This window comes from Accipiter gentilis, chromosome 16, assembly GCF_929443795.1.
Source record: "Accipiter gentilis chromosome 16, bAccGen1.1, whole genome shotgun sequence".
Lineage (NCBI taxonomy): Eukaryota > Metazoa > Chordata > Aves > Accipitriformes > Accipitridae > Astur > Astur gentilis.
In genome coordinates this window covers 661,363-687,173 of record NC_064895.1, presented here as the reverse complement: position 1 = coordinate 687,173, position 25,811 = coordinate 661,363, and the positions used below count along the sequence as shown (strand labels likewise).

Sequence of the window (25,811 nt, the reverse complement as noted above, 5' to 3'; positions counted from 1 at the left end):
TTCAGCGCGTGGGTTTTTGGCAGGGGATAGGTGCTCCGAAGCTGGATGGCTCCTGGATTTTTGAAAAAAATACTCTGGTGTGTCTGGAGCAGAGTCCCATTAGGAAGGTCTCCGGTTTTTGCTTTGTTTAAACCCTCCCCATCCCCTCTGTGTTGGTATGTGGGGTTTTGGGGCGTTAGGTGGCTAAGCCCCATTCTGGGAACCCAGACCTGAGCCAAGGGGCACATGCTGCACCAGCAGCTGCCGTGGCTGGTGAGATCCTGCTCCAAGCCTGCCTCGTGCTCACGGGGGCTTTCTACTAATTAATGTGCTTCAGGGGACACCAAGCCATCCAGGCCCAGGGATGCAGGGTCATTTCTGGACTCCTTGGTCATGTCTTTTCTTATGGGTCAAGATCCCCTTCTCAGGCTGTGCCTGTCCACCACGTTCACCCTCGCTGAACGTCCGGAGGTGGGTCCTTCACAGAGCTGTGACGACGTCTCCCCACTACCAGGCGTGGAAAGGGTTGCCTTGAGTCCTTCAGTCAAGAGACACAGAAATGGGACAAGCCCTCACAACATATCAAACAAAAATTAGTCTTTATGGGAGCTAATTACTAAGAAAAACCTTCGTTTAATGTGGATTTCACAGGCGAAAGTCTAGCGGTTACCCTGCCTGGGTGGAAGGCAGTGGGGCTTGGCTTTCCCTCCCTCTGCCTTAACTAGAGGCATGTGCGTTTCATGCCATCCCCATGAGGGACGCTGAGCTTTCATCTCAGAAGATGTGCTGTCCAAAAAAGTGAGGTATTAAAATCCAGATCAAACATGCTGCGTTGCTCTGAAATAGATCAGAAGCTGCAGCCCACACCCGGGACAGCTGAGACGAGCCGCCGGTCCCCTGAGATCTCCCTCCCTTTTAGTCCTCACTGCTTCGCAGCCCAGTAAATAAACGAACCTGGAGTTTGTGTTCAGAGGGATCCTTTCTGTTTGTTGTACTTGGTCAGAAGAAACTTCTCCTGGTGGGGCCCGGTGGCGAGGAGAACGTCCCCCTTGCTCATGTTTTGGGTATTACATGAGTGAAGAACTTTGGGGATCCTAAACAGACCTCGTTGCTTGCTGGAAGCCTCTCGCTCGCGTTAGGTGACAGATGGACCAAGTCCACCTGAGACACAAGCACGTGTCAGTGGGTAAAAGAGGACATTTTCAAAGAACAGACTAAGGAGTAAAAGGAAAAGCGACTGATCACAAGGCAAACCCCGGCTCAGGACAGAGCTTCCCTCCTTGTCCTGCAGCCACCGTAAAACCCTGTCCCCGAGCCGTAGCTGACCCTCTGTGAGGGGAAACCCAGCGCAGACTTAGCAAACCACCGTGGCAGGGCATCGCTGTGGCATGGGCAGAGCCCCAGAGGAGCCTCGACGCTGGGAGCGAGACCTTTGCTGCCAAGGTGTGTGGGCAGAAGGACAGCTTGGTCCCCATGTCCCCAAGGAGCCATCCCAACATGGTCAGGCAATGGCCAGGTCCCAGGCTTCTCCGTGTCCTGCTGTCCCTCTGCACCGCAGGCAGCTGCCTGCCCCCAGAGCCCCGAAACACAAGCCGAGGCAGAGACAGGGTAGACTGGATCCTGAGGAAATAACTTCAGGGTATCCATGCAGAGCTTCCTGGCTTGGAAAGCCACTCCAATCCTAACGCAGCCATCCAGGGAGCTTTGTGAAGCACAGACACATGCAGGGGCTTGGATTGCTTTGTTTAGGAGTAACAAAACTGAGCCATTTGGGGAACTCTTAACTTTAAAAGCTGCGCAAGTGATGGAGATTAATGGACGAAATGGAATTTGGAGTTGAGGCTCTCGCATCTAAATTGCTAGATTTGAGGAGTAAATTTCTAACGCACATTTTTGTGTTCGTACTCGGAGGCTAGTGGTATCCTTGCCTCCCTTGGGACTGGAGTAAACTAATATTCAGCTGCTCTGCGACAATGCTGCTGCCTGGGGAGGGCTGGGAGGAGAGATTTGCACTTGTCATCAGCTTCTCCAGATTGATTTCTAACCCGGAGCTTCAGTGGTGAAATCCATGGTGGCTCCTGGACTCCTGGATCTGCCTGCAGCTTGGCTGAGCTGCGAGGCTGGGACTGGGCAGGGGTACGGCTTGTGTGGACGCAGCCGGTCTCCTCATTGACCGCCGCTGTTTGGGGCTGCTGCAGTGGTGTTTGGGCAGGATCCGGTACAAGCTGTCGCAAGAAGAGGTGCTGGCCCTGCTTCTCAGCTGCAGTGCAAAACACTTCACATGAATCCAGGTGTCAGAGCTGGGGCGGGGGGTAAATGTGAATTCACCTACAGCCTGAAAATGTGTTTTTTTAAAAAAGCAGTTAAAGGTTAAACCACAAGCTGCAAAAAAACCCCAAACAACCCCTTAAATCTGACAGGAACAGAACGAGCCTGGTCTAGGTGGCTTGCAGCAGACAGCACACTCCTCCCTGAGCCTTGCACCAGAGCTGGACGGGGCAAGTGTGATGCAGCCATGGGGCTGGCTGACGTCCCTACCACCACGTCCCGGGCGGAGGGTGATGGGCTCTGGCTTCCAGCAAAAGCAGCTGATTTCAGGGCATTGCCCTGCTGCTAAAACCAGCCTCTCCATCCCTGGGGCAGTGTCAGAGGGAAAGGGCACAGCAGTTTTTGGGCTCGTCTCAGACACCACAGTCCCTGGCGGACCCTGTCCCCCTCCCTGGCATGGTACGGCTCCACGGTTTCGTGTCCTGCCTTTTTTTGGGAGGTGAGCTCCTGGTCGGGAGCGACGTCCAGGGAGAAGGGAGCATGTGGGGCTGTGCCCTCCATCCTGGTTGAGTGCCCAGGGCATGTGCAGGGGGCTGTAGAGCCCATCCGCCTCTCTGGCTCATCTTCCTTGCACGTGCATTTTTCCCATTAGCATCTTCTTGCCTAACGAGCTGTCTGCCCTAAAAGGTGTCTGAGTGTGATCAACCTGCAGCAGCAGGTTACTTGGAGCCTGGATCCCTTTATCTCCCTCCCAGACTATTTAATAGGGTGGGGACCACCTTGGCCTTTCCCCCATGCCCAAAGGATGTCCGCTGGTCTGCTGCCGTGATTATACCTAATTAGCAATCACCCAGCGAGCGGCACAAAACCCCCATGTCAGCATTTGCATTTCCCCATCCCCTGAGCAGACAGAAGCCTCACAGCGTGATGGAAACTGCGACGGGGTTCAGAGATACCATCTCCCCTCGGGAGGGGTCATGATTTTTCACTGTAAGTAGTCTGCTGGTTAAAACACGCAGATAATGACATGGTGTGTGCAGCCCGCTGCAAGGAGTGCCGCTGGCTCCGTGGCACACGGTGGCCACTCTCCTTTGTCTGGTGGTTGCTGGCCAGCAAGGCTGAATGCCAAGCTGGGGTGGCTTCGGTGATTTTCAGTCAGGAGTGAGAAAACTGGGAGAGATGAGAATAAAAATGTGTGTGGCGAGTATCTTATCGCAAATCTCGGTGAGGGGGCAACCACCTGCTGGCCAAGCTAACAAGCACTCTGTGGTGAATGGAGGATGAAGAAATACTTAGAAATGTTTAAAAAGTTTGGGGGGTCCAACTGCCCTCCTTAAACACTGCCTTTGCCGTCAGGGCTTCCAGCACGAGGGTTTACCTGGGGGTGTGTAACGTGGCCAGGCAGCTGCTAGAAACCCATATCGCTGGTGTCTTGGGAGCAGAGTGTAGGTAAAAGCCAGGTCAGAGACATTTTGGGTTAGGTATTGGGCCAAATTATGATTTATTTTCATAGCTCCCCATCTATCAAAATCCAGGAGCATCCAGCCCTTCTCCTGCGGCTCTTTGTAAGGGAGCGGCATTTGAGGAGGCGAATCGTCGAGCTGCCGGGGTGTGTGCAGTAGCTGTGTTTGGGGTAGATGGTGGTCAGGAGGAAGGCTGAGGCAGGAGCTGAGAGCTGCAGGTCGTGGCTCTTGCTCCCAGCTCTGGAAACTGTTGCTCAAGACGTGCCGGAGAGGTCCTTTCTCCGTGGCACAGCTCGATGGTGTAGTGGTCTGACGGGGAGGGTTGCTGCCCCACCGTGACTCTCCCTGTTGACCCATGCCTGCTGCTTTTCTCTCCTGTCGACGCACGTCCAGCCCTTCCCCGGGCTCTTTGGCGAGGGCACTATGTCTGTTCTTATGGCCAGGCTCTGGTTTGCCTGTTTTGCAGTCTCCTCCCCCACCGTCGGCAAGCCCTACAAGTGCAACTACTGCGGCCGGAGCTACAAGCAGCAGAGCACGCTGGAGGAGCACAAGGAGCGGTGCCACAACTACCTGCAGAGTCTGAACACTGAACCGCAGTCCCTGGCCAGCCAGCAAGGTCAGTGCCGTGGGATGGCCAGGTCGGGGGGGCCGGAGCCCTGCTGTCCCATCTGGGGACATGACAAGGGGTCCTGGCAGGGTGGGAAAACCGGACCGGGGGGCATAGGTTCACTTTCCAGCCCTGTCTCTGGCTGACAGGGTTGAACTTTGGGGACATCCTTCCCATTAGAAAAGGGGGGGTGCTGTGTGGTGGAGAGCATGAGCCCCGGAGCTCTCTGTGCCCCAGCGATCATGGGATGAAAGGTGCTATGCGTGTGCGTTGGTTAATGCCGCAAACCTCTGCAAGTGCAAAGTGTTACCTCCCTGGTTCCTCCCCTCGCCACCAGCCAAATTTTAAAGCCCCCTGAATCAAAACACACCCTTGGCCCATATTTCTAGTGCAAGAACTACCGAGAGTGTTTTCCATAAATAACAGAATGCAGCTATAACACCGCGATGTAGGGGATTTACCCCTGTGGGCAGGTGTCTGAAACGGGCACCGTGTGGCTTGGAAGCAGCTTCTGGCTCCTCTGCGGAGCCTGCAGACTCCCCTGTCTTTGCTGCACTGGCAAAGAACCAAAGCCGGAGCCTTCCTGGCTCCTCACCCTTTTGGAGCCGGACCTGGTCCCGCTAGAGCCACTGGTGCTTACGGTGAGGTTCACTGGTTAAGGCCGCATGGCCGCTTTAACCGGATGATCCATAACCTGCGGGGCATGGGACTGGCAGAGCTGCCCTCACCAGCAGTGGCGCAGGGCAGGTCTCTCCAGGACGGGGTTGAGAGCCGGCAAGAAAAGCGAGGGCACTTCAATCCATTGAAGCCGGCTCCTCTTCCCCAAAGTGGCAGGAGCGGGCCCAGCTCGATGAAGAAGGGAGGCGGACCGGCTGCCGGCGCTCCCCTGCGACCGATTCACCGACGGGGTAAGCTCTGGGCCTGGAGCAGGCAGCCCGGGAGCCTTTCCGTAGGTCCGTCCCAGCTGGCAGAGGGCAGGAGCGGCGTGCCTCAAGCGCTGGCTGCGGAGTCTCCGGCCTGGGTCACAGCGTGCCCGTCCCGCTCGCCCCATCCCGTGGTTGCCGGCTGAACCGGGTTTCCCTTGTCTTGCCAGGTGACGAGATGCGAGACCTGGAGATAGTGCCGGACTCTCTGCTTCACCCCTCGTCCGATCGGCCGACGTTTATTGACCGGCTGGCGAACAGCCTCACCAAACGGAAACGATCGACACCTCAGAAATTCGTGGGTAAGGGGATTTTTCCCCCCCCCTTGCTTCCTGGGCAGACAGGAAAGAGGAGGGAGAGGGGAGCCCCTGGTTGCTGGAGCCAGGACTGGCCCCCCAGGAGCAGAGACTGCACTTGGGCATGCGGCTGGTGTTCGTGTAGCGCCTTTCATCCCCACGATCCTGGGACGGGGCAGGTCTCGCACGTGGTGCTGGGGAGGGGAGAGGACATCGTAGCGGGGGAGGTTGGAGGGAATATACCCCAAAACCAAGCCTGTCCGTTCTGACGCTGCTCTCCTTCCCGGCAGGGGAGAAGCAGATGCGATTCACCCTCTCGGACCTCCCCTTCGACGTGAACTCTGGCTTCGAGAAGGACGTGGAGATGGTCTCGGCCCACCATCCCCTTGACCCCTCCTACGGCAGCTCTCTGTCCCTGATGGGGGGGGACCACCTTCGCCCCCTCCGGCTCCCCCCCACAAACTGCATCTCGGAAGTCACCCCCGTCATCAGCTCCGTCTACACCCAGATCCAGCCTCTGCCGGGCCGGTTGGAGATGCCGGGGAGCCGGGAAGCCACCGAGGGCCACGAGGATGTGCCAGACGGGGTGCAGGTGGTGTACCGGGGCCGGGAGCAGGGCGTATCGCCCACCAACGGCTGCCAGGACTCGACAGACACCGAGAGCAACCACGAAGAGCGGAGCTCACAGCTGCCGGCGGGGAACTGCGCCAGCAGCCGCCAGAGCCCAGCCTACGCCAAAGAGGACCCCAAGTTGCCGGAGGGACCCCCGGCCGCCCGCTCCACACCCAGCTCCGCCAAAGAAGCCCTGCGGGTGGTCAATGAGGACGGGGAGCAGATCAGGGCCTTCAAGTGTGAGCACTGCCGCATCCTTTTCCTGGACCACGTCATGTTCACCATCCACATGGGCTGCCACGGCTTCAGAGACCCTTTCGAATGCAACATCTGTGGCTACCACAGCCAGGACCGGTACGAGTTCTCCTCCCACATAGTGCGGGGCGAGCATAAAGTCGGCTAAACCCACCCCCCCAACTTCTCTCCCCGTCCCCCCCCAGCCCGCCCTCAACTCTTCCTCTGTCTCTAGCTCAGCCCCTCCACCCTTAGGGCATGGAACTGTTGGTTTTTCTTTTATACTCCTTTGCACTGACTTTGGCTACAAAAAATATTTAAAAAAAAATATCAATAACTAAAAAAAAAAAAACCAACCCCGACAAGGGGGAGCTCTTAACAATTTGCCTTTTTATAAATGGAGTTATTTAAATATTAATGGACTTTTTTGTGCTTTCCCCCCCCACCTCTCTCACCTTCCTCTGTTATTTATTAAGCTTTTTAGTTTCTCTTTTTATAACTCTTCTCTCCCCCACCCCCAAAGTCTCACCTGAATTTTTGAGACTGTTCTCCCACCTCTCCCGCCCCGGTCCCGGTCGGCTCTCTGGCACGGCATGGCACAGGGCCACCCGCCAGCCTGGAGCTCCGAGCCCTTTCCTTGGTGCGAGCCCGGCATTGCCTGTCCCTGCTCTCGGGCGAAGCGAACCTCAGATTAGGTGCTAAAAACCCCCGGGACTCCCCGCTCCGTCGGCCCCGAGCCCCCCTGCATCTAGTGGGGGGCCGCTGCACCCTGAGCTTTAATGAGTTTAAATACATGGAGCATAAAGCAGGGACCCCCCCCCCTCCCTCCCCGTGGGGATGGTTATGCCGGCGGCGGTGCCGGCAGGGCCAGGTCAGTGAAGCTGGGTTTTGCCCGGCTTTTCTCTCCCGCGGTGTTGAAGCCCCTCGTACGCCTGGCCCCGCAGAGGGGGCGATGGGGGTCCGCAGCCCTCCGTTTCAATGAAGGAAACATAAACCAGGAAGATGGCGAGCGTCCGGGTGACAGCTCCATTCTGCTATCTGGGACTTCTCCTCCTCCTCCTCCTCTTCCTCGGCACAGGCCAGTATCTCCAGCCCGCTCTGCTGCAGGGTTTGATCCCCTACGCTGCCCGCCAGCGGTGGGGATGCCGGATCCGGACCCCGCCCCCCTCACTCCCTCTGCCCCCAAAAGCCTTCTCGGGCGAGTTGCTCCTTCTGGCATTCCCGGGGGATCGTTGGGGTCTCCCTGTGGTCCAGTGTCACCTCTGTTCCCGCAGCACCTGCCCTGCTCTCGCTCGCACAGAGAAGTCGGGGCGGCGGCACCCTGAACGCCAGAGCTTTGCCCTCAGTCCCGCCGGCAGCGCTGGCAGTGGGACCCCCGGGACGCCCCTGCTGTGTTTGGAGGGTCTGAAAGAGGGTGGGAGGTTGGGGGTGTCATCGGCTGCATGGAGCAACTGTCTTCTAAGCCCCATTCCCCTGGGACAGGCTGCAAGCGGCCCCAGGGACAAATTCCCGGGAGCCGGATGGTTTTCGGGGGCGAAACGCCGAGGGAAGGGGCTCCCGGTCCCACGGGGTGTCCAGAGCTGGGGACCCCCCAGGACGGAGTCCCCTGGCAAAAGGGATTTAGCGGAGCCGGGGAAGCAGCCGATAACCAAAAATAAAGCGTGAGCCCGGCACCGATCCCTGGCGGGGGCCGCGGCAGAACCAGCCACCTCCTCCTTGGTGCTCGCGGCTCCCGCAGCAGCCGGGACCCCCGGCTGCAGCCCCCCCACCCGGGGGGGCCCCCCGCTTCCTACCCAGGCCCAGGATGCATAAAACGCCCCTCAGCAGCAGCCGCTCCCCGGGGCTCTCCTGAGGTTGAAACCAAAGGCTGTTCCTTTTTCTACGGACACAAACACAACCACCTCACGCGGCGGCAACTCCCGTTGCCCCTATTTCCCATTTTCTTATTTTATATATTATTATTTTTTTCTTCCTCCTTTCTTGCTTTTCTGTTGATGGTGTCAATGGGGAGAGGGGATGGCTGAGCTGGGGCTCGGCTCACCCCTTTCCGGCCGCTGCTGCCGATAACCGGTGCCGGCAGAACAAGCCGGAGCCCCCCCATGCCCCCTCAGCGCTGAAACAAACCCAAAAAGGGGTTTTTACAAACTGAAATGGAAGCTCTGCAGTTTCTGACTGCTCTTGGGTTGTTTTTTTTTTCCTTTCCATCTCTTTTCTTTTTCCTGTAAAAGAGTCTAAAACAAAAATGTAGGAATTTTGTAAAACTCCAGGTCGCTTTACTCGTGTAAATATCTATATTTTTTAATCAGATGTATGAAGAACAAACGATGATGTGCAATACCCCAGCCCCCCGCCCACCCCACCCCCGCCGGCTACGGCCTCTCCTTCCTTTCTAACGAGTTTTCATTTGTATATCGTTAATGGTTTTGCTGTCGTCTTTGTTTTTCCCTTTTTTGTGAGGTTAGACTCGCTTTTGGACAAAAAACACACACACACCCCCCCCCCGCCCTCCCCCTGTGACCGCAGGAGCTTTTGTATCTGTAAGATATTGTAATTACCTATTTGTGTAACGAGATCTACTACTGTAAGTTTTGTACTGTACTGGCTGAAGGTCTGTTATAAATAAACCGGAGTAATTTAACGCCTCCTCCCCCCCTTCCCGCCTCCCTTCTGTGGGGTGGGGGGGCTTGGGGGGGTCAGGACCCCTAGGGCTCCCAGTGCAGGGGCTGGGGGATGGCAGGGTGGTGGGGGGTCCCCCAGAGCTGGGGGTGGGCGGGAGGACACTGAGGGTCCCCCAGGGGTTTGTTGGGGGGGGCGAAGGACACTGGGGGTCCCCCCCCATGAGCACTGGGGTGGCAGGATGATGGTGCCCCCCCCCCCCCGAGTTTTGGGGGGACCAGGACCCTGGGGATCCCCCCGGGAGTTTGGGGGTGGAGGGGGGACACAGGGGGTCCCCTCTTAAGGGGTGGGACACTGGGGGTACCCCCCATGAGCACTGGGGGGAGGGTGGCAGGATGATAGTGGCCCCCCCCCCCCGAGTTTGGGGGAGGGGGCAGGACACTGGGGGACCCCCAGGGGTGGGGGAGGGGGATTGAAGGACGCGTGGACACCTCCCCATAACGGGTCGGACACCCAGGGGCCCTCCCCCATGAGCGGGGGACAGGACACAGCCCCCCGCTCCACTTCTCCCCAAGACTACATCTCCCGGCGTCCCCCGCGGCGGGCGCGCGCAGGGGAGGGGATGACGACACACGCAGCACGCGGCGCCGTCGCTTCACACCGCGCGTCTCTCGCGGAACCCTTCCGCCTCCGCGAGGAGAAGTAGTCCCCTCTCCGCCGCCGCCGCCGCCGCCCAGCGCCGCCCCCCCCCGCCCCTCCACCGCCCCGGCCCCGCCGGCGGAGCCGCTGCCCGTCGGCCGGAGGGGCTCTGGGGGGCCGGGGCAGCGGCGGGGCGGAGGCGGAGGCTCTTCCGGGCGGAGGGCGGGTATATAACGGCGGCGGCGCGGCGGCCGGGCCCTCTTTCGCCGCCCCGGCAGCGAGATGGTGAGGGCGGCGCGGCCCGGGGGGGGGCCGTATGGGGCTCGGGAGGGCCGTATGGGGCTCGGGAGGGCCGTATGGGGCAGCGGGAGGCCGTAGGGACCCGTGTGGGGCAGGGGATGTTGGGAGGGGGCCGTGCAGGGAGGCCATGGGTCCCATATGGGGCAGGGGTGCTGGGGGGGGGGGCATAGGGCCTATATGGGGTAGGGAGTGCTGAGGGGGGGACGCAGGGGGGGCCATAGGGCCTATATGGGGCGGGGGGTGCTGGGGGGAGGCCGTAGGGGCTTATGAGGGTCAGGGGGTGCTCGGGGGGGGGGTGGAGTCCTGTGGGAAAGGGGGGGGCTTGTAGGGGGTGATGGGGCTTACGGGGACGGGGGGCTCTGATGGCGCAGGTTGGGGTGTCCGGGGTGGGCGGGGAGGTGCTATCTTGGGGGGGGGGGCTTAGTGTTCATCCTCCTCCTCCCGCCTCCCCCTCCCCCCCAGACGAAGAAGAGGAGGAACAACGGTCGGGCCAAGAAGGGCCGCGGCCACGTCCAGCCCATCCGCTGCACCAACTGCGCCCGCTGCGTCCCCAAGGACAAGGCCATCAAGAAGTTTGTCATCAGGAACATCGTTGAGGCAGCGGCCGTCAGGGACATCTCGGAGGCCAGCGTCTTCGATTGTAAGGGGGGGACGACAACAGCGGGTTACGGGGGGAGACAGCAGGGTGCCTGCGTTCCCCCTCCCTACCCCCAGTAACGGGGCTGACCCTGCCTGGGTGGGAGCCAGGCAGGGGAAGCCTGTGCTTTCGGGGGTTTGGAGGTGATTGGGGGGCTGCTGACCATCCCCCCCCCCTTTCTCCTGTGTGTGTCCCCCGCAGCCTATGTCTTGCCCAAGCTGTACGTGAAGCTGCACTACTGCGTCAGCTGTGCCATCCACAGCAAAGTGGTGCGGAACCGCTCACGGGAGGCCCGCAAGGACCGGACCCCCCCGCCCCGCTTCAGACCGGCTGTATGTATCTGGGAGGGGGGGAGGAGGCTGAGGCTGGGGGTTTGCACCCCCCTTCCCCGGATCTGGCTGACGCTTCTCCTTCTCTTTCACCTCACAGGGTGCTGCCCCCCGGCCCCCCCCCCAAGCCCATGTGAGGAGACTCCGGCCAAACGCGTCCCAGCCGCGCACAAACTTAATAAAGGAACCTGTACTGAGCCTGGCTCCGTGCCTGTGGGGCTGGGGGGGGCAACAGGGAGTGGGGGTGGGGGGCACAGATTGCTTTGGGGGAGACAGGGGGGTGTTTGGGGTGTCCCAGCCCCCTTTTGGGGGGTGGGAGTGGGGGGCCCTGGGGGAGCTGTGTGGAGGTGAAGGGGCTGCTGCCCACCCCATGGGGGGGGGAAGCCCCCTCCTGCAGGACGGGGAGGGGGTGCTTTTTGCCCACTGGTGCTGTCCAGATGTGGGTGTGGGATGTGTTTTGGGGGACAGGATGGACACTGGGAGTGTGTCCCAGCCCCCAGGTTAGGGGGGGGGGGCAGCCCCTGCCTACATGAGGCAGCTGTGGGAGGGGGCTGGCCCTGCACCCCACAACTACCCCAAGGTCCTGGAGCTGCCTCCAGACCCACCCCCCTGTGGCCCCCAGACCTAGCACTGCTTGGGGGGGCTGGGGCTGCCCCAAATCCTCCCCAGGACCTGTCCTGAGCTGGTGGGGGGCAACACACACACACATACCCTGCAGTGAGGCTGGGTGTTCCCTGCGGGGGGGGGGGGTGTGTGCTGCAGGGCCTGGCCCTTCCCTGGGTGGGGGGCAGCAGGCAGGCTGGGCTTCACCCTGGGAGCTGAATGGGGTTGGGGGGGGGGGGGGCGGTAACAGGGCCAGACCCCCCCTTCCCCGTGGTGTTGGGGGGCTGTAATAGGGCCAGGCTTTGCCTGGTGGGGGAGGGGGTGCACAGACTGAGCACACCTTTGCCTTTGGGGGCCGGGGGGGGGGGGCTGCGGCGGCGCCGTGCCCGGGGGGGGGGGGGGTGGTCCCGGTGCCGCCGCCCCGGGGCGCGGTGGGCGGGTCCTGGGCCGGGCTGGGCTGCCCGGAGGAGGCGGAGGGGGGGGCCCCGCCCCGCCCGTCCCGGCCCCGTCCCGTCCCGCCCCGGCGGCCCCGCGCCAGGTGCATTCCCCCCGCCGCGCCCGGGCACGCCGCAGCCGCCGGGCCCTGCGAGCCGGCCCGCGGAGAGGAGCCGCGATGGACCGGGACCGGGACCGGGATGGGGATCGGTACCGGCCCCGGTCGCTGCTGCTGCTGTTGCTGCTGCTTCTCCTCCGCGCACCGGCGCCGGGTTCCGCGCAGGCAGGTGAGAGCACCGGAACCGGCACCGGCGCCGGCGGGGACCGGGGCGGCACCGGCAGCGCGCGGGGACCCCGGCGGGACCGGGGCTGCGCGACCGGGACGGGCAGCGGCGTGCTCGGGGGTCCCGGGATCGGTGGCGGGACCGGGAATCCTCGCGGGGCTCGGGGGGGCTCGGGGGTCCCGTGCTCCCGATTCTGCCGGTGCGGGATCCCCATCTCCGCGGCTCCCGCTGCCCCTTCCCCCCGGGGGGGGCGACCCGGACCCCCCAACCTAGTCCCCAGCGCAGCAACCAGGAGGACCCCCACCACCCTGGGGGAACTGGGACCAGCAAAGCCCCCTGCTCCCCCCCACCCCCTGGGCTGCAGCTCGGACGGTGCCGGGGCTCTGTTCCCCCTCCCAGGGGTTGGTCCCGTGTCACCCCCCCCCCAGGCAGAGGCACCTGCACCCCCCGCAGCTGCCAGAGCTAATTTTAGGCTGCGGGGCCAGGACCCACCGATGCCACCAGGATCCAGCCAGGGCAGGGGGGGACCCCCGGGGGGACCCCCTCCGAGGGGACCCCATCCCTATCCACCCCGGGGTCTGTCCCCCCGACCCTGCACCCCAAGCTGGGGGGGAACAGGGGACGCTCCCGGAAGGGCCGGGTTCGCCCGGGAGTTGTTTTTCAACCCCAAAAGGAAAACACCGAGGGCTGGACGCGAAGGTGGGGCCGGCGTCACCCCGTCGACGTGCCGGGGCGCCCAGGTGTGGGGGGGGCCGCACCGACGGCACGCGGGGGTCACGCCCGATCCCTCGGCGCCTCCGCTGCGCCGTGTGCTGCCGGCGATGCCCAGGGCTGCCTCGCACGGGGGTCCGGCTCATACACCGGGAGGGGGGGATCTGGCTGGCTCCCACCCTGGCACCCGCAGGTGCCCGATGCTGGCATTGGGGCAAGTGGGACCAGCTCCGCTCCCCCCCAAACCCCCCATCCCCAGCTCAGAGCCCCCTTTGTTTGGGGACGGGATCCAGCCCCGCGGCAGCGGCCACCCCACGCACACAGACCCCCTTTGTGCCGCCCGCGAGGCCGAGGGCAGTAGGTCAGGTCTGTGTCCTGGCCCCCCCACACACACACAGACCCCCCCACTGCAGCTCCCCAGGCCCCTGCCCGGGTCCCCCGGTGCTATTCCTGGCGGCAGGGGCCGGGGGGCCGCGGTGGCACGCGGCAGATAGCGGGTGACGTGCCGGAGCTGCCAGCGGGGCCCCGCGCTGATAACACCCGGCTGCGACGCCGCGATGGCGCCCAGGGTGGGGGGGCCTTGGCCCTCACCCCCCCCCCCCCCCCCCCCCACGGGCAGGTGCACCCCGAGGGCCGGACGCCCGCAGCCCCTCGTGCCTCGGTTTGCCGGGAGCTGGTGCCGAGGGATCCTTTGAGCGGCCGTTAATGATTCACCAGTGTCACCCAAAAGCACTGCTTGTTCCCAGCCATGGGGGTCCCGTGAGGGGGGGGGGGTTCAGATCCTGCCCCCCAGCAGCCTGGGGACCCTCCAGGCAAGTTCCAGTTGCCCCCAGCACCCCCCCGTTGTTTCTTGGGGGTCCCAGCTCCCCCCTCTTTGGGCCCCGCCGTGCCCATCCCCAGGGTGTCGGGGCTGGGGGCCATGCCCCAACGCAGCTGGGACCTTTTTATAGCCCCTTCCCTACTAAAATAGCTCCGGCCCGGGGAGGGGAGCACAGGCTGTGGCTGGGGGGGGGGGGGGGGGGGCGGGGGGGCGTTCTGGCCCTGTGCTCCTTCCCATGCATGCACCAAGCTGCCCGTTCTCTGCACCCGCCCCCAGGAGGGGGCTCGGGCCCTTCTCTGCCCCCGCGCTGGGGCCGGACAAAGCTGCCATTTACCCATCTGTGGCCCCCCCCGCGCCAGGGCCTGAGTCACGTCTGCGCTGGGCTGGGGGGGGGGGGAGGCGCACCCCGCTCTGCCCCCGGGGGTACCGGCTCTCCCGCCGCTTTCGGGGGGCTCAGTCTCCCCCCGTCCCGCTCACCACAATCGTCCCTTTGTGTGGCTGCGGGGAGGGGGCCGCATCCTGCCCCGCGCACAAAGGGGCCCTGTCCGCCCCGGCGAGAGGGGGGGGGGGGGCGGGCAATCATTAACCCTGGGGCCCCCCATGGCGCCCGCCTGCCCCCCAAGCTCTGGGGGGGATACCCGGCCATCCGTGCCCCAACCCCGGACTGGGGTGTCGAGGCGGGATGGGCCGTGCCAGCAGCCAGGTCCGAAGTCCGGGTGTCGCGGGTGTGCCGTGGGGGGGCCATGCCCGCGGCACCCGCCTTGCGCAACCCTCGCTCGGCCGGTTCGGGCGCTGCGCAGGGGAGGGGAGGGGAGGGTGGGGGAGCACCCGTCACCCCCACCCCACCCCGAGCACCGCCACCCCCACGGCAGGCACACCGCTGAGGGCAATGGAGGGGGGTACCACCATGGGGGGGGCACAGGGGCACCACCGTGGCTTGTTTGGGGGGGGACAACATACACCATGGAGGGTGTGGAGGGGACGTGGCCAGCACAGGAGGGACAGAGACAAGACCGCCAAGGAGGGGACACGGCCACCATGGGGGGGATATGGCCATTGAGGGGAGAACGTGGCCAGCTTCGGGCGGGGGGATGGGGGGGATGACCCCATGGGGGACACGGCTGTGGGCGTTGAGAGGGGGACATGGCCACTGCAGAGGTGCTGTGGCCGCGGTAGGGGACAGAGTGCCGCTGTGCCCGCAGTGTGCGCGGGGACGCTGAACGGGCTGAGCGTGACGGGGGACGCCCAGCACCAGTACCAGACGCTGCACAAGATGTACAACAACTGCGAGATCGTGATGGGCAACCTGGAGATCGTCCTCATCGACCACACGCAGGACCTCTCCTTCCTGCAGGTGAGCTGGGGGGGACGGGAGGGGACGGGGCACACGGAAGGACACGGGGGTCCGCACCCGCCGAGCTGACACCTCCCGCTACCCGCAGACCATCCGGGAGGTGACGGGCTACATCCTAATCGCCATGAACGTCTTCGCCTCACTGCCGCTGCAGAACCTGCGCGTCATCCGCGGGACCCAGTTCTACGAGGAGAAGTACGCGCTCTTCGTCCTGCTCAACTACAACCCCAACACCACCCACGCCCTGCGCCAGCTCGGCCTCAACCAGCTCACAGGTGGGACCCCAGGGTTGCTGCGCTGCTGAGACCCCCGCTGTGTCCCAGGACCCATCCCGGAGCGGTGCCGTGCCACCGTGGTCCCCATCCAGAGCGGTGCCATCCCCCTGTGCACCCTGGGGCTATGCTGTCCCTGTGTGTCCCATGGTCCCCATCCTGGAGCGTTGCCATCCCCCTGTGCACTCCGTGGTCCCCATCCCGGAGTGGTGCCACCCCCCATGGTCCCTATCCCGGATTGGTGCCACCCCCCTGTGCACCCCAGCGCCATGCTGTCCCCTCTACAGTCCCCATCCCAGAGCGATGGTGTTCCCCATCGTGGTCCCCATCCTGGAGCGGTGCCATCTCCCCATGGATCCCCATGCCGGAGCAGTGTCATCCACCCACGGTCCCCATTCTGGAGCGGTGCTGTCCCCTGCTGCATCCTGGTCCCCATCCCAGAGTGTTGCTGTCCCCCCATGGTCCCCATCTGGAGTGGTGCCACCTCCCTGTGCACCCCGTGGTCCCCATCACAGAGCAGTGACACCCCCCCAACCCCACACCCTGGGGCCGTGCTGTCCCCGCTGTGGTCCCCATCCCAGAATGATGGTGTCCCCGCTGCGGTCCTCTGGAGTGGGGCTGACCCCTCCCCACCCATGGTCCCCATGCCGGTATGGTGCTGTCCCCTCCCTGCGGTGCCAGGCAGGGCTGGGGGGGACACACCGCAGCCCCCCCATCACCCACCGGCCACCCCCGCAGAGATCCTGGCCGGTGGCGTCTACATCGAGAAGAACGCGCAGCTCTGCCACGTGGAGACGGTGGAGTGGCGGGACATCATGCGGGACCCCCGCCTGGAGCCTGTCGTGGGGGACAACGGCAAGGCCTGTGCGTGTGGGGGGGGGGAACAGGGGGGTTGGGGGGGGGTGACACCCCTTGGCTTTGGGGGTGACCCTGCTGCGCTCCCCTGCAGGCGCCCCGTGCCACGAGAGCTGCGGTGGGCACTGCTGGGGGCCCGGCCCCGAGGACTGCCAGAAATGTGGGTACCAGAGAGGGGATGGGGAGGGGGGAGCCAGAGGGGGGGGCCAGGGCTGGATCCCCCCCCAACTCATCCCCACCTCTCCACAGTGACGAAGACTATCTGTGCCCCCCAGTGCAACGGGCGCTGCTTCGGGCGGGCACCCAACGAGTGCTGCCACGAGGAGTGCGCGGGGGGCTGCACCGGCCCCCTCCAGACACACTGCTTCGTACGTGTCCCCCCCCTCGCCCGGCTGCCCTGGGGGGGGCTCATCCTTGCACCCTCAGGGCGGGTGGGGGGCAATGCTGAGCAGCATCCCTGTGTCTGTCTGTCCGTGCATCCCCCGTCTGCCCACCCACCCGTGTGTCCATCTGTCTGTCCCCCGTGGGACCTCATCCATGTCCCCTCAGGGTGGGCTCGGGGGGGATGCTGCCCCTATAGGGGTGGTGGGGAGGTGTCTGTCTGTGCATCCATCCGTGTGTCTGTCTGTGAATCCATCCGTGTGTCTGTCCGTCTGTGAATCCATCCGTGTGTCTGTCCGTCTGTGCATCCATCCGTGTGTCTGTCCGTCTGCATCCCCTGTGGGAGGGATCTCCACTCTGGAATGGGTGCAGGGCAACCTGCGTGGGGCGAGAGACATCCGCGCATCCCTGTGTCCGTCTCTCCACATCGCCGTGCCTCTGCCCACCCGTCCGTCCGTCTGTCCCGCAGGCCTGCCGGCACTTCAACGACAGCGGGGCGTGCGTGCCGCTCTGCCCCCAGCCCCTCATCTACAACAAGCTGACCTTCCAGCTGGAGCCCAACCCCGACACCAAGTACCAGTACGGGGGCATCTGCGTCCGGAGCTGCCCACGTGAGCCGGGGTGCAGGGGGTCTGGGGGGGCCCGGGGGTCTGGGGGGGGGGCCAGGGGCAGCCGGGTTCTAACCACGAGGGTCTCCTCGCAGACAATTTCGTGGTGGACCAGAGCTCCTGCGTCCGTGCCTGCCCCAATGACAAGATGGAGGTGGAGAAGAACGGGCTGAAGATGTGCGAGCCCTGCTCGGGGCTGTGTCCCAAGGGTAGGGGACTGGGTGGGCTTGGGGGGGCGCTGGGGACTGTAGGACAAACCCTCACCATCCCCGTCCCACAGCCTGCGAGGGCACTGGTGCCGGCAGCAAGTACCAGACTGTGGACTCCAGCAACATCGACACCTTTGTGAACTGCACCAAGATCTTGGGCAACCTGGACTTCCTCATCACGGGCCTGGAGGGGTGAGGGCCGGGGGGGTCTGGGGGCGGTGGGGTGCAGCCCCCCCACTGGCCCAGCTGATGGCTTTGGCTCCACAGGGATCCCTGGCGCAACATCTCGGCGCTGGACCCCGAGAAGCTGAATGTCTTCCGGACGGTGCGGGAGATCACAGGTGAGCAGCGGGGCTGGGGGATGCTGGGACCCCCCCCAAGGCCACCCTGACCCCCCCCTCTCCCCCCAGGGTACCTGAACATCCAGTCCTGGCCCAAGCATATGCACAACTTCAGCGTTTTCTCCAACCTTGTCACCATCGGGGGACGGAGCCTGTACAAGTGAGTCCCCATCCCCACAGCCCCCGACCCGGCATCTCACGACCCTCTTCCATGTGTCCTGCATCCCGCATCGTCCCCTGTCCCTGCATCCCTCTATCGCCCCCCATCCCTGCACATCCCTGCATCCCAAATCCTCACGGCCTCGTCGCTGCCCGTCCCCGTGTCCCCTCGGGGTTGGCAGGTGACCCCTCCAGCTGTCAGACCAGCTGCCCCCCCCCCCCCCCCCCCGCCCTGACGCCCTCCCCGCAGCCGGGGTTTCTCCCTGCTGATCATGAAGAACGAGAACGTGACGTCGCTGGGGCTGCGCTCGCTGCGGGAGGTGAGCGCTGGCAGGGTCTACATCACCGAAAACCGCCGGCTTTGCTACCTCCACACCGTCCAGTGGACTGCCCTCAGCCGCCGCCGCGCCGACCTCGACATCCGCAACAACAAACCCCGCAGCAAGTGCCGTGAGTTGGGTCGGGGCTGGGGACCCTGGGGACCCAGCGCTGGGGACCCCGGGGACGTGACGCTGAGCCCCCTTCCCTCCCTGCAGAGCAAGAGGGGAAGGTGTGTGACCCGCTGTGCTCCGCCGAGGGCTGCTGGGGTCCCGGCCCCGCTCAGTGCCTGTCCTGCCGTCACTACAGCCGCCGCGGCGTCTGCGTGCCGACGTGCCGCTTCGCCCAGGGGTGAGGGGGTCTGGGGGTGGGGGGGTCTGCCCTGGCAGGGGGACACTGATGTGGGGTTGGCTCCATGGAGGGCATCGGGGTAGGATCCTGGGGTGGGCACCAGAGGGAGATCAGCTCCAGCACGGGCACGGGGAGCAGGATTGATGCCAGGGTGGGCAGCAGGGTCAGCACTGGGGTGGGATGGACCGTGGGGAGGGTGGGACGGCAACCAATCTTGGGTACTGGGTGGGCACCAGGGTGGGAAGGACGCTGGGATGGGAGCGAGCCTGTGGCGGGATGGATGCTGGTGCGGACCCCGGGGTGGGCAGTGGTGTGGACTGGGATGCCGGGGCGAGCCAGTGACCCTGCCTTGTCCCCGCAGGGAGACGCGGGAGTTTGCCCAGGGGGGCGAGTGCTTCGAGTGCCACCCCGAGTGTGAGCGCATGGAGGGCAACGTCACCTGCAATGGCTCGGTACTAGCCCGGACGGGGACCCGCGGCGGCGATGGTGATGTCCCCGCGGGTCCTCACGCGCCCTCCCGCCCCGCAGGGCGCCGACACCTGCACCCGCTGTGCCCACTACCGCGACGGGCCCCACTGCGTGGAGAGCTGCCCCGAGGGCATCTTGGGCGAGCGCGGCCCCATCTACAAGTACCCCGACTCCAGCCGCGAGTGCCGGCCCTGCCACGAGAACTGCACCCGCGGGTGCGCCGGGGCGGGGGGGTAGGGGGGGCTCCGGGACCCAGCGTCCGGCTGGAGGAGGGGGCCCCCCGACACCCCATCTCACCCCTGGCTCCATCTCTGCAGGTGCCTGGGGCCGCTGCTGCGGGACTGCCTGGGGGAGCCCCTGCCCGTCTCCAGGTATGGTGGGGCGGGGGCTGCGGGGGTCCCGGGGCGATGCCGTGCCATGCTGGACTGCACTGTGCCGTGCCATGCTGCATGGCACCATGTTGCACCCCGCTGTGCCCTGGTGTGCTGTGCCGTGCCGTGCCACGGTGCACGACGCCGTGCCACGGTGCACGACGCCGTGCTGTGCCGTGGCATGCCGTGCCGTACCATACTATTGCACCATGCTATGGTGTGCCGTGCTGCGCCGTGCCATGCCGTGCCGTGCCACCCTGGTCTGGGGCCTTTCCCTGCCCACGTGGGTGCTGGGGGACCCCCTGCCCCGGCCATGCCAGCCCCCTGTGCCGCACACACCCCCAGGTGCCGAGCCCTGCCCTGCCCGTGCCGCCCCCACCAGCCCCAGGGGTTGGGGTGCGTGCCGCCCCCGCGGCAGGTAGGGCCATGGGAAGCGCGTGGGGAGCAGCGGCGGTGGCGGGCCAGGACCTGCCGGCACCGGGAGCTCAGCCCTGGTCTCCTTCCGTGCCCAGGAAAACGCCAACGGTGATTGCGGTGATGGTGGTCGGGGGGCTTTTCCTCTCCTGTTCCTGCGTTCTCCTCGCCCTGCTCTACTGGCGGGGCAAGAAGATCCAGAAGAAGCGAGCAATGCGGCGCTACCTGGAGAGGGGGGAGGTGAGCAGGGCGGCTGTGCCCGGGGGGTGTCCCAGTCCTGTGGGGAGCCAGGGGGACCCCTGGGGCTGCGGGGAGGGAGTTCGACAAGCCGGAGGGGTGTGGGACCCATCCCCGTCTGTCCCCGGCTTTGTCCTTGTCCGGAGCCATCCCCATCTCTCTCCAGCCCTGTTCCAATCCAGCCCTGTCCCAATCCAGCCCTGTCCCCATCCCTACCCGCTTCCCTCGCCGGCACTCTCCATCCCCATCCTGCTCCGTCCCTGTCCCTGTCCTTGTCCCCATCTCCATCTCCTGCCCAGCAGAGCCTGGAGCCGCTGGACCCCAGTGAAAAAGCCAACAAGGTGCTGGCCCGCATCTTCAAGGAGACGGAGCTGAAGCGTCTGAAGGTGCTGGGCTCCGGCGTCTTTGGGACCGTGCACAAGGTAAGCAGGGGGGCTCAGCGGGGGGGCTTAGTCGGGGCTGGGCACGGCACTCACCAGGGTGTCCCGTGTCCCCCCCCAGGGAATCTGGATCCCCGACGGGGACTCCATCAAGATCCCAGTGAGCATCAAGGTGATCCAGGACTGGAGCGGGCAGCAGTCCTTCCACGCTGTCACTGATGTAAGTCCGGCACGGAGAGCAGGGGGGGGCGTGGGCCAGACACTGCTCCCTGGGGGACCCCCACGGGAATTGGGGGGCTCGGCCACGGCTGACGCTGCCCCCGCAGCACATGCTGGCCATCGGCAGCCTGGACCATGCCTACATCGTGCGGCTGCTGGGCATCTGCCCTGGCCCCCAGCTGCAGCTGGTGACCCAGCTCCTGCCGCTGGGCTCCCTCCTCGACTACGTCCGTAAGAACCGCGACAGCATCAGCCCCCAGCTCCTGCTCAACTGGTGTGTCCAGGTGGCCAAAGTGAGTCCCCGGGGTCTGGGGGGGGGTACTCATGGCTCCCCTGGCCCCGCTGACACCCCCTGCCCCCCCTCCTCCCCAGGGCATGTACTACCTGGAGGAGCACCGCATGGTGCACCGCAACCTGGCCGCCCGCAACGTGCTGCTCAAGTCACCCAGCCAGGCTCAGGTGGCCGATTTCGGCATCGCCGACCTCCTCTACCCCGATGACAAGAAGTATTTCTACAATGAGGTCAAGGTGGGCACCTGGCAGGGACCCCCGTGTCCCCCTTTGTGCCATCCCTGCCCCACACCCCTGGTTCCCCCTGCATCCCCTCCTGTCCATGTCCCCAGTACCCCCACCACCCAGGGACACCCCATTCCCTCCGTGCCCCCTGTCCCCCCCCAGTCCCCATGTCTCCCCCCGACCCATCCATGTCCCCCCACACCACACCTTTCCTCGCAGACACCCATCAAGTGGATGGCGCTGGAGAGCATCCACTTCGGGAAGTACACGCACCAGAGTGATGTCTGGAGCTACGGTGAGCACCAGTCCCCCGGCCCCCCCCCCCGGTCCCGCTCCCCAGCCCCTCGGGGCTCACAGGGACTGTCACCACAGGTGTGACACTCTGGGAGATGATGACTTTTGGAGCCGAGCCCTATGCTGGGATCCGGCTGGCCGAGGTGCCCGACCTGCTGGAGAAGGGCGAGCGGCTCTCGCAGCCCCAGATCTGCACCATCGACGTCTACATGGTGATGGTGAAGTGTGAGTGTGGGGCCACCGTCTGCAGACCTGACCCCAGGGCAGGGTCCTGCTCCTGTCCCCATCCCTGTCCCCATCACCTGGGGCAGGATTCCGGCTCTGTCCCCATCCCCAGGGCAGGGTCCTGCTCCTGTCCCCAGCCCCGGGGCAGGATTCTGGCTCTGTCCCCAACCCTGGGGAAGGATTCTGGCTCTGTCCCCATCCCCAGGGCAGGGTCCTGCTCCTATCCCCAGCCCTGTCGCCATCCCCTGGGGCAGGATCCCAGCCCTGTCCCCATCCCTAGGGCAGAGTTCTACTGTCCCCATCCCTGTCCCCTTCCCCTGGGGCAGGATTCCGGCTCTGTCCCCATCCCCAGGGCAGGGTCCTGCTCCTGTCCCCAGCCCTGTCCCCATCCCCGGGGCAGGATTCTGGCTCTGTCCCCATCCCCAGGGCAGGGTTCTGGTCCTGTCCCCATCCCCAGGGCAGGGCTCTGGTCCTGTCCCCAGCCCTGTCCCCATCCCCTGGGGCAGGATCCCAGCCCTGTCCCCATCCCTAGGGCAGAGCTCTACTCCTGTCCCCATCCCTGTCCCCGTTCCCTGGGGCAGGATTCCGGCTCTGTCCCCATCCCCAGGGCAGGGTCCTGCTCCTGTCCCCAGCCCTGTCCCCATCCCCGGGGCAGGATTCTGGCTCTGTCCCCAACCCCTGGGGCAGGATCCCAGCCATGTCCCCAACCCCTGGGGAAGGATCCCAGCCCTGTCCCCATCCCTGGGGCAGGATCCTGGCTCTGTCCCCATCCCCAGGGCAGGGTTCTGGTCCTGTCCCCATCCCCAGGGCAGGGCTCTGGTCCTGTCCCCAGCCCTGTCCCCATCCCCTGGGGCAGGATCCCAGCCCTGTCCCCATCCCTAGGGCAGAGCTCTACTCCTGTCCCCATCCCTGTCCCCGTTCCCTGGGGCAGGATTCTGGCTCTGTCCCCAACCCCTGGGGCAGGATCCCAGCCATGTCCCCAACCCCTGGGGCAGGATCCCAGCCATGTCCCCAACCCCTGGGGAAGGATCCCAGCCCTGTCCCCATCCCTGGGGCAGGATCCTGGCTCTGTCCCCATCCCCAGGGCAGGGTTCTGGTCCCATCCCCATCCCTGGGGCCAGATCCCGGCTCTCAGCCCCTGCCATCCCTCCAGGCTGGATGATCGATGAGAACATCCGTCCCACCTTCAAGGAGCTGGCGAACGAATTCACCCGCATGGCCCGCGACCCCCCGCGCTACCTGGTCATCAAGGTAAGCACGACCCCCTCCCACACCAGCCCCCGTCCGGTCCCGCAGCCCCTGACATGGCCATCCCCACAGCAGGAGAGCGGGGCCGTGCCACCCGCCGAGCCCCCGACCCTCAGCGACAAGGAGCTGGATGACATGGAGACGCTGGAGCTGGAGGAGGAGGAGGAGCTGGACGCCTCCTTCGGCCTCACCACCGGGCTCTACCCACAGCGGCCGCGGGGCAGCTGCACCCGGGTGAGACCCCTCTGTCCTCCCCCCGGGTCTGGGGACTCTGGGGCTGTGTCCTGGGCATGGCACGGGGCGGTGGGGGGGCATGCAGGATCCTGGGATGTGGCACAAGGTCCCACAAGGGCTGACCCACACGACCCCCCCCCACTGCCCCATCGTCCCCTTTGAGCCCTGTCAGGACCCATGCCCCGTTCCTGCAGCAGGGTGTGGGGGGGTCCCAGCCCCACGTGTGTGTGTGTCCCCGCTGGGTGTCAACCCGCCCTGTCCCCCTGCAGAGCCCCAGCCTGCTCAGCCCCCCGGCCGGCTACATCCCCATGAACCAGCCCGGCCTCGGCAGTGGCCGCCAGGTACCTGGGGGGCTGGAGGGGGGCAAGGGGTGCTGGGTTGGGGGGGGCAAAGGCTGCTGGGTGGCTATGGGGGGGGTGACCATGGGGTGCCAGAGGAGGGGGGGCAAAGGGGTGGTGGTGGGAGGTGAAACGATGGCCATGAGGTGTGTGTGGGGGGGCCGGTGTCTGTAGGGGTACCCCCCCTCAGCCCCGTGTCCCCCAGGGCGGGGGGTGCCGGCCACCGCGGCGCAGCCGTCAGGAGTCCCTGGGGCGGACGGTGTCGGAGTCGTCGGAAGGCCGGGGGACGGCCTCGGAGCTGGACCTGGCCGAGGGGGGGTCGCTGTCGGGGAGCCTCTGCCGCAGCCTGCGCTCGCGGGGGGACAGTGCTTACCTGTCCCAGCGGGAGAGCTTCCCCCCGCCGCCCCCCAGCACCGAGGGCAGCGAGGAGGACGCCAACGGCTACGTCACCCCCAACTGCGCCGGACGGGGTGAGGGGTGCAGCCTTGGTGGGGGGGGGTTGGTCCTGTCCGGGCAGAGGGTAGGGGTCCCATGCATGCAGAGTGGGGGGATCCTATCCTGTAGGACCAGGTCTGGGGGCTCCCCCCACCACAGGGTTGCAGGGAGCCCGTCCTTGAGGTGTGGTGGGTCCCATCCCCGCAGGATTTGGGGTTAAGGGGGTGGGGGCTCATACTTGCAGAGTTGGGGCTGGGACGGGGGGTCCTATGTCTGGGCGGAGGGGGCCAGCCTGTCCCCAGGGGTGGAGGGGGCCCATCCCCAGTGTTAGGGGCAGGGGGACCCATTCGTGCAGGATTGGGGTTCAGGCTGGTGGGAGAGATCATCTTTTAGGGGATGAGGGTTGTGGGGTGGGATGAACCTGTCCCTGGCCCAGATGAGACCCCCCTCCCAAACTCGGGACAGGCCCTGTGGGCAGAGAGGGGGAGCCTGGAAGGGCTGGGGGGGGCCCTGGCCAGCATCTCACCCCTGCCTCGCAGAGCCAGACCCCGCTGGGGGCTTGGTGCCAGAGCCAGAAGAGGAGTACGAGTACATGAACCGCCGGCCTGGGGGTCCCCCGGGAGGCCCCCCACCCCGGCCAGCCTCGCTGGAGGAGCTGGGCTACGAGTACATGGAGGTGGGCTCGGAGCTGGGGTCCCCCCCGGGCCGGGGGCAGGAGGAGGAGGACTATGAGTACATGAACAAGCAGCCGCGGCTGAGCCGCTCGCTGGGCAGCGTGGTCGGGGGGCTGGGACCACGGCAGGAAGGTGGCCCCCCCCGGCACGACGGCTACACCGACATGCGCCCGGGGGAGGCCGCCCTGGCCCCCGAGGAGGAGCAGGGCTACGAGGAGATGGAGGCAGTGCTGGTCCCCCGCTGCCCCGGCTGCCGCGGCCCCCCCGGACCCTCCACCCCCTGCATGAAGCCCCTGCGGAGCCTGGAGGCTTCGGACTGCGCCTTCGACAACCCCGACTACTGGCACAGCCGCCTTTTCGCCAAGGTGGACGCCCAGAGGACGTAGGGGACACCCCCCCCCCGGGGGGGGCCCTGCCAGCACCCCACTGTTTTCCTGGCACCCCCCCCGCCCCCCGGGGCTGTTTACACTGGATATGAAGGATCCCCCCCCACACCGGGGCCATGAGCCAAAGCTGAAGTGCGGGCAGGGGGCTGAGGGGGTCACAGTCCGTCCTCGGGGGGGGGGGGGGCTGCGAGCCCTCGGGGGTGTACCTGCTCCCTGCTACCTTTTCCAAAGCCTTCCCTAGGGTACAGGGCTGGAGGGGCTGATCCTGAGCACTCCAAGCTAGCAGAGGGGGGGGCAGCCCAGGCCCCCTGCAGAGCGGGGGGTCAGTGGGGCTCCAGACCCCTGGGTCCTCCTCCCACCGTGCCCGGTGGGTGCCCCCCCCGGCTGAAGGAGCTCCCTGTGTGCAGGGATGCCGGGTCAGTCCCTGTCCGGGGCTGCCTTGGGGTGCAGACAGACGAGGTTGGGCGGGATTTTCGGACAAGAAGGACCCCAGACTCATTTTCAGGTTTCCCCATTCCCTGCTGGAACTGGAGTGAAGGTTTGGGGGTGCTGCCCCCCCCCCCCCCGGGCACTTGGAGGGGTGTCCCCTGGTCGGTGGGGGGGGGCTGCAGTGCCCGTTATGACTTAGGGGCCCTGAGCCGGGTAGCGGGGCTGGGGTGAGGAGGGGTCTGCACACACTCCCCCGCCCCCGGAGAATCCCTTTTTCGTGATGTTTTCACGGGGGCTGCCCGGGGGGGGGGGGGGGGTTCACAGCCCGCACCCCCATCT

General features: G+C 65.5%; 3 protein-coding genes across 10 annotated transcripts in view; all 3 read left to right on the top strand.

Moving 5' to 3' along the window:
• Positions 1-8,947, top strand: part of IKZF4 (IKAROS family zinc finger 4) — a 31,387-nt gene extending 22,440 nt beyond the window's left edge. For 5 of the 7 annotated variants that reach the window (XM_049818844.1, XM_049818842.1, XM_049818841.1 and 2 more), the window contains 3 exons: positions 4,177-4,326; positions 5,411-5,542; positions 5,827-8,947. In XM_049818844.1, coding sequence (XP_049674801.1) covers positions 4,177-4,326; positions 5,411-5,542; positions 5,827-6,551 — 1,007 coding nt within the window. In that variant the 3' untranslated portion in view covers positions 6,552-8,947. The remainder of the gene's footprint in view (positions 1-4,176; positions 4,327-5,410; positions 5,543-5,826) is intronic. The other 2 variants (XM_049818848.1, XM_049818846.1) reach the window with 1 other exon arrangement.
• Positions 8,948-9,783: 836 nt separating this feature from the next.
• RPS26 (ribosomal protein S26) lies at positions 9,784-11,624 on the top strand. Its single transcript, XM_049819349.1, has 5 exons — positions 9,784-9,922; positions 10,400-10,577; positions 10,776-10,906; positions 11,004-11,116; positions 11,573-11,624. The coding sequence occupies exons 1-5, from the start codon at positions 9,920-9,922 to the stop codon at positions 11,622-11,624; spliced, it is 477 nt and encodes a 158-aa protein (XP_049675306.1). The 5' UTR covers positions 9,784-9,919.
• A 479-nt stretch (positions 11,625-12,103) lies between these two features.
• On the top strand, positions 12,104-25,152 carry ERBB3 (erb-b2 receptor tyrosine kinase 3). 2 transcript variants are annotated; one of them, XM_049818819.1, is made up of 28 exons: positions 12,104-12,228; positions 14,959-15,110; positions 15,199-15,385; positions 16,121-16,246; positions 16,332-16,397; positions 16,487-16,605; positions 17,088-17,229; positions 17,322-17,435; positions 17,507-17,627; positions 17,703-17,776; positions 17,846-17,936; positions 18,186-18,385; positions 18,472-18,604; positions 18,966-19,056; positions 19,133-19,287; positions 19,390-19,443; positions 19,956-20,097; positions 20,397-20,516; positions 20,596-20,694; positions 20,801-20,986; positions 21,066-21,221; positions 21,429-21,504; positions 21,582-21,728; positions 22,882-22,979; positions 23,052-23,210; positions 23,480-23,551; positions 23,754-24,018; positions 24,523-25,152. In XM_049818819.1, exons 1-28 carry the CDS (start codon positions 12,120-12,122, stop codon positions 25,041-25,043), a joined length of 3,975 nt encoding a protein of 1,324 aa, XP_049674776.1. In that variant the 5' UTR covers positions 12,104-12,119; the 3' UTR covers positions 25,044-25,152. The 2 variants fall into 2 exon arrangements, with proteins under 2 accessions (XP_049674776.1, XP_049674775.1); XM_049818818.1 differs by having other exon boundaries at positions 23,049-23,210.
• The last annotated feature ends 659 nt before the right edge of the window (positions 25,153-25,811 follow it).